At 62.2% G+C, this 6,437-nt stretch overlaps 2 protein-coding genes across 3 annotated transcripts; both read left to right on the top strand.

Annotated features, from left to right (window-relative positions):
* Window positions 1-1,349: 1,349 nt before the first annotated feature.
* TCAP (titin-cap) lies at window positions 1,350-2,766 on the top strand. The gene is made up of 2 exons (XM_019416017.2): window positions 1,350-1,652; window positions 1,900-2,766. The coding sequence occupies exons 1-2, from the start codon at window positions 1,543-1,545 to the stop codon at window positions 2,291-2,293; spliced, it is 504 nt and encodes a 167-aa protein (XP_019271562.1). The 5' UTR covers window positions 1,350-1,542; the 3' UTR covers window positions 2,294-2,766.
* A 589-nt stretch (window positions 2,767-3,355) lies between these two features.
* On the top strand, window positions 3,356-6,101 carry PNMT (phenylethanolamine N-methyltransferase). Of its 2 annotated transcripts, none has more exons than XM_019416020.2 (3): window positions 3,356-4,802; window positions 5,297-5,465; window positions 5,569-6,101. In XM_019416020.2, the coding sequence occupies exons 1-3, from the start codon at window positions 4,454-4,456 to the stop codon at window positions 6,008-6,010; spliced, it is 960 nt and encodes a 319-aa protein (XP_019271565.2). In that variant the 5' UTR covers window positions 3,356-4,453; the 3' UTR covers window positions 6,011-6,101. The 2 variants fall into 2 exon arrangements, with proteins under 2 accessions (XP_019271565.2, XP_019271564.2); XM_019416019.2 differs by having other exon boundaries at window positions 3,364-4,802; window positions 5,258-5,465.
* The last annotated feature ends 336 nt before the right edge of the window (window positions 6,102-6,437 follow it).

Below are 6,437 nucleotides of genomic sequence, written 5' to 3'. Positions count from 1 at the left end.
TGGGGCCCGGGCTCGTGGGTCACTGAGGCATCTCAGGTCTCCCTGGGTCTCTCTTGCTGCACTCACCTACCCTCTCCGCCCCCAGCACACTCACTAGGGGCAGCATAGAGTCAGCTCCCGGGGCGGATTGGGGGGGGGGGGGTGCGCTAACAGGGGCCACTGCCACACCTGCCCTCCTTCCTCCTTCCCTGCCCGCAGGCTTCCCATGGGGCAACTAGCATACGGCCAGAAGGGTACTATCTTGGGCCTTGTTAGGTGTGTGACCCTGGGTAAATCTACCTCTCTGAGCCTCCATTTCCTGCTTTGTAAAAATTAGACTCGTTAGATCATGGGGCTGTCATTAGAAGAAAATGAGAATCAGGCCTGCTGCTTTGGTAATCAGGAGTACGCAGTTCTGCCCCAGGTGGGTGCCCATGGGCCTCTCCAGCTGCTGGGCGCTGTGCTGTTCCGGCAAAGCCTTCTGCTCCTGTGTGGCCTCTTCCCGTGCCCTTTGCTGTGTCCACCCAGTGATGTCCTCATTCTTCACTCCCACTCCGTGCAACGTGTATTCCTGCACCGTGAGTTGCTTCCCTTGGGTGCTCGGCTTCCCCAGCAGCCATCCAGCTCCCCTTGAAGGAGAGCCAGGCCCCTCCCAGATGGCATAGTAGAACTGGTCAGGCTGTTGAGACCAGAGAACGAGGCCCAGAGAGGGGCAGGGACTGCCCCATGCTCAGCCTGTTTATGGCTGAGTTGGAGTTAGAGCCAGATCTGATTGTACCACTCATCAGAGCCCCTGAATTCCCATCTCACCTGCTTGGGGGTGTTGGTGACAGGGGCGGCCACCCACATCTGCTCTTTACGACCTGACTGGCCTGACTTGGGAAACCACTTCTCTGACCACTGGCCACGAGAAAGGAAAACCTCTGGCAAAGGTTCGTGCCCAGGGTCCCAGGTATGGAATTAACCAAGTAATTTCCTGCCAGTGTCGTGGTGGCAGTTGGGGACCAGGGCTCTGGGTGCAGACACCTGAGGCTGTGGTTGCACTGTCCCTTCCTGTCAAGGGGCATGGCCGGGGGCTATGCCCTTGATCCCAGGCAGAGGAGAGGAGTGGGGGTAGGACCTGATGGCCTGGTACAGAGCCCAGAATGGGCCTTGATTCCTGCCATTTCCTGCTCTGTTTACAGACAGGCTGCTGTCTTCCCTGGGCAAGAGGAAAGGGGTGGGACAGAGGGCAAGTGCCAAGGTGGCACGAGGCTGGGCACGTGCCTGGTCTCAGACAGTGTCAAAGGAGTGTCAGACACCTGGAGGTGTCACTCTGAGGACTCCTGCCCTCCTCTGGAGCATCTTGATCTCTTTGGAAGCTGACTGCTGACCCCGCGGGGGCAGCTGGAATCCAGGTACCCCAGCCCCCACCCTGGGCGCAGAGTCCCCCATCAGTGAGCCTTGGCTCTGCTTATAGCATCTGACGCCAGAGGGGCTGAAAATAGCCCCTGGAGGAGGTGGAGGAGGGGGCTATTTAAAGGGCCTGGGAGGAGCAGAGCTGAGAGGGAGTGAGCACTGATCATGGCGACCGCAGAGCTGAGCTGCCAGGTGTCCGAGGAGGACTGTGAGCGGCGAGAAGCCTTCTGGGCTGAATGGAAGGATCTGACGCTGTCCACACGGCCTGAGGAGGGGTGAGTGCCAGCCAGCTGGGAGTTCCTCCTCTGCCCTACAACACCCCTCCTGAGGCTCAGGAGGCCAGAGCACAAAGCCCTGCAGAAGTTTCTGGGGGTAGGGACAAGGAGAGGGGCCACTGGGGAGAGTGGAGTCACCCCTTCCGCACCCCAGGTCCTGGCAGCCCCAGGGAGCCCCCTGCCCAGCTCGTGACTGGAGGGTAGCAGATTTCAGGAGCTGGGTACCCCCCTCCCCTCTCCTCCCCAGTTGCTCTCTGCACGAGGAGGACACCCAGCGGCATGAGACCTACCACCGGCAGGGACAGTGCCAGGCGCTGGTGCAGCGTTCCCCCTGGTTGGTGATGCGTATGGGCATCCTCGGCCGCGGGCTGCAGGAGTACCAGCTGCCCTACCAGCGGGTGCTGCCGCTGCCCATCTTCACCCCCGCCAAGATGGGTGCCGCCAAGGAGGAGCGCGAGGACACCCCCCTCCAGCTGCGGGAGCTGCTGGCACTGGAGACAGCCCTGGGGGGCCAGTGTATGGAGCGCCAGGACGTGGCCGAGATCACCAAGCAGCTGCCCCCTGTGGTGCCTGTCAGCAAGCCCGGTGCCCTTCGTCGCTCCCTGTCCCGCTCCATGTCCCAGGAAGCACAGAGAGGCTGAGAGGGACGGTGACTCGGGCTCCACTGTGCCCACTGTGGGCTGGGCCCTTCCTGGCTAGGACCATGGAGGGCAGCTGCTGGCCATGGATGCTTTGTAGTTTGCCCAGAGTTGGGGGCTAGGGGAGGAGGGAGCCAGAGGCCAGGATGCCTGGGTCCCCTGAGTTCCCAAAGGGAGGGGGGCAAAGACAGTGGACATGAAGGGTAGAGAGCTGGGGGCCAGCACAGCCGAGTACCCCCAGCCCCAGGAGAAGGGACAAAAGATGCTGGTGAGGACAAGAGGTCCCTGAGAGGAATGACCCTGGTCCAGGCTTCGGCTTCAGAGAAAGATGAGGAAAAGTGTTAAGGGGATCTGGAATGCTCTGAGAAGAGGCTTGGAGAAGACTGGCGTGAGGGGGACGTGAAGAAGGCAGAGGCAGAGTGGGGCCCCCAGCATCCTCTGTTAGTGCTGCAATAAATGCTCAATTGTGTTCCAGACTTTCCGTCTCTTTCCTTGTGGGGGCCAGCCCGTTGGTGTCCCCCCATGCTCACTTCTGGGAATAGGCCTTGCATCTGAGCTAAATATGGCAGAGCTAGTGGGTACGCTCCATGCTTGGTGGTGGGGGCAGAGGAGACAGGAACAGAGCTGTAAACAGGGTGGCTGTCTGTCCGGGCCCCCTTCCATGCCCTGGCTCTGCTGTGCAGTTCCTGGACTCTGTGTCCAGTCCCCTGGCACTGGGCAGTGCCCAGCAGGCCAGCTGGCATCCAGGGTGTGTTTAAATGATCTCATGGAGAGTAGGGAGGGGGCTGGCACCAGGATTGTCCTTGGCTGTACCTAAGGGTGTGGATGGGGTCACTGACCCCGAGGCTGACCTACCTCTCAGTTCTGAATCCAGACAGGATCAGTCCTTGGCTCCGGTCAGCCGCTCTACCCACCCTGCCCAGGGAGCCCAGGGTGGGTTGTGGGGAGTGGAGGGTCGGGTTCTTGTCTGTGACCCCTGCAGCTGTTGTGACTCATGTCCCAACCTGATTGCCTGGCCCAACAAGGAGACATGTTCCTCTTGGGACAAGGTGGGGACCGGTGAGGGCACAGAGGTGAGGACACAGAGGAGGCTAGGGGCCCATCTGGACAGGGGCTCGTAGCCTACCTAGGGCAGAGGTGCACTGGACTGGCCCAAAGGGGTCCACTCCAGGAAGACCATGGAGATAGCTCCATGGAATCCACTTCCCATTTGGGGGAGAAAGGAGGGGAGACCCTGGCATCTTGACCTGGAGTGCCAAGCAGACCTACAGGCCTGGCCTGACCCCCTCCCCAAGAAAGGGGAATGCAGTGTGGGCTGGGAAGGAGAGGGGTCAGAGACCCCAGACTGGTGCAACCCCAAATCCCTTGGCACCTAAGGCCCAGCCCGCGCCCCCTGGCGACCGCGGCAGGCCGGGGGAACACCTGCGTCCTTCCGCCCTCACCAGGGATCCGCGTGCCCGACATGGCTAGAACGTCCCGACCTTCTGCCTTCAGAAGCCCCCAGATAAGCGGCTCAGAGCCTGCGGGGCCGGCAGGGAGGCCCCGCTGTTCGGAAGGCTAAGTGCATTAGCCCCGCTCACATCCCCTATCGCTGCTGCCATCGGACGGGCGGGGCCAGAGCTCCGCTCTAGGGCCCCGGGGCGACCGCGACGGTGGCGGAGGCCAGAACGGACTGTCCTTTCCGGAGTGGGCGTGGGGGGCGCTGGGGAACGAGGGTTGGGAGGAAAGGACGAAAGAGGGCTGGAGGAGGGAAGGGGGAGCTGGGGTGACCAAACCAAGGAAAGGGGTGGATGTGGGACGGGGTGTCTCGGAGGAAGGAGAGCCCGCAGGGGGCCGGGCCCGGGGTTGGGACGAGAGCGCTGGGAGGTGGGCAGTGGGACAGCGCCGACTGGACCCTGTGCCAAAGAGAAGGAATGGGGTGCCGGGCGAAGGGGGTGAATGGCCGGGGAGCTGGAGGAGAGCGACGGGAAGAGATGGGGGCTGGCGGGGCGGGGATCTAAGGGTCTTGGGGGCACGAAGCTGGCTGCCTGGGGCCAGGCCCGGTGAGGCAGAGTGGCGGGGCGCGGGCGCAGCGGAGGAGCGGGGTGGGGGTGGGGGTCACACGTGCCCGGGCCGCCCCACACGCGCCCCGAGTGTCTGCCGCTCGGACACTAAGGGAGATGGATGGGGTGGGGGAAATGCAACGCGGGGCCCCGGGCGGTTCCTGGCTCAGCCACCGCCCCCGCAGCGGAGGGTCGGGCCTGGACTTGGGCGGCACATAAAGGGGCCGCGAAGCGCGAGGACCGGGCGGGCGGCGGCGGCAGCATGAGCGCAGCAGACCCGAATCCCGCTGCGGGCGCAGTCCCCGACTCGGACCTGGATCCGGGCCGGGCGGCGGTCGCCTCCGCCTACCAGCGCTTCGAGCCCCGCGCCTACCTCCGCAACAACTACGCGCCCCCTCGGGGCGACCTGAGCAGCCCGGACGGCGTCGGGCCTTGGAAACTGAGCTGCTTGGCACAGACCTTCGCCACCGGTGAGCGCGGGGGAAACTGAGGCCGAGAGGACAAGAAGTCATCAGGGAACTAAAGGGGCATACGCCAGAGCCCGAGGGGGGCCAAGGAGCACAGATAGGTAGTTAGGAGTGAAAATAGAAGAGGAAGAGAAGCAATATCCCTTTGCGGGGGCGGGAGGGCATAGAGAGACCTGTGAGGAGGGCATGGGGGGGAGGGGCAGATCGTTCACAATTGAGAGGTGAAGTGGGGGATGCAGGAAAGGGCCCCAGATGAAGAGAGACGCCAAGAAAAGAGATGGAAGCAGAGATTGGGGAGGGAAGAGGCAACTGGCGGGGACTGTCTTCCAGATGGGAGATACACTTTACAGAGGAGGAAGGGAATGAGGGAGGGAGAAGCAGGTAAGGGAGAGAGTGACCGAGGCAGGGGATGCTTGGACAGGGTTGGCACCAGGACCCTCTTCCCTGCGCCCTCCCAGGTGAGGTGTCTGGACACACCCTCATCGACATCGGTTCAGGCCCCACCATATACCAGCTGCTCAGCGCCTGCACCCACTTTGAGGACATCACCATGACAGATTTTCTGGAGGTGAACCGCCAGGAGCTGGGGCTCTGGCTTCGGGAGGAGCCCGGGGCCTTCGACTGGAGCATGTACAGCCAGCACGTCTGCCTCATTGAGGGCAAGGGGTAAGGGAGCTTCCCGTGGAGCGGCTGGCAGGGAGGTAACAGAGGACTGAACGTGGGGCGGCCCTGAGCCCTGGTCCTGACCCTGCCTTCTGCCCCTGCACAGCGAGCCCTGGCAGGAAAAGGAGCGCCAGCTGCGAGCCAGGGTGAAGCGGGTCTTGCACATCGATGTGCACCAGCCCCAGCCCCTGGGTGCTGGGAGCCTGGCGCCCCTGCCTGCCGATGCCCTGGTCTCTGCCTTCTGCCTGGAGGCTGTAAGCCCAGACCTTGCCAGCTTCCAGAGGGCCCTGGATCACATCACCACTCTGCTGAGGCCTGGGGGGCACCTCCTCCTCATCGGGGCCCTAGAGGAGTCATGGTACCTGGCTGGGGAGGCCCGGCTGGTGGTGGTACCCATGTGTAAGGAGAAGGTGGTGGAGGCCTTGGTTCGTAGCGGCTATGAGGTGCGGGACCTGCGCACTTACGTCATGCCTGCCTGCCTTCAGACAGGTGTAGACGATGTCAAGGGCATCTTCTTCGCCTGGGCCCAGAAGAAGGTGGGGGTGTGATGGCCCAGTGCACCCTGTGCTGATGGCTCTCATATACCCAGATTCCCTGTCATCTGTGGTGGCACCTAATAAAGAAATCAGTTCCTCCTGCTGAGTGTCAGCTGTGTGTGGCTCTTCTGGGAAACAAGGGCCCAGAGCTCTCTCTAGGGTTGTGGGGGTGTGAAAGCTACCAACCCTAGCCTTTTTTTTTTTTTTTCCCAGAAGCTTCCATGAAGGTAGGTTTCTTTACCACTCATTCTTCCCAAACTAAGGAAAGCCAAGGTCAGCGGGTATTCATTCAGCATCTGCTATGTGCCAGGCACCTATTAGGTCCGTTCAGTCCTCACATTCAGCAGGTCCTGTTGTCCTGTTTGCAGGTGAAACTCAGGAAGGTTAAGTAACAAACAGTAGTAGAGCCTAGTTCAGGCCAGAAGGGGAGGAGTGGGGA

Source organism: Panthera pardus, unplaced genomic scaffold, assembly GCF_024362965.1.
Source record: "Panthera pardus isolate Hobbes unplaced genomic scaffold, ASM2436296v1 HiC_scaffold_3, whole genome shotgun sequence".
Taxonomy (NCBI): Eukaryota; Metazoa; Chordata; class Mammalia; order Carnivora; family Felidae; genus Panthera; species Panthera pardus.
This window is presented reverse-complemented; position numbering and strand designations above follow the sequence as displayed.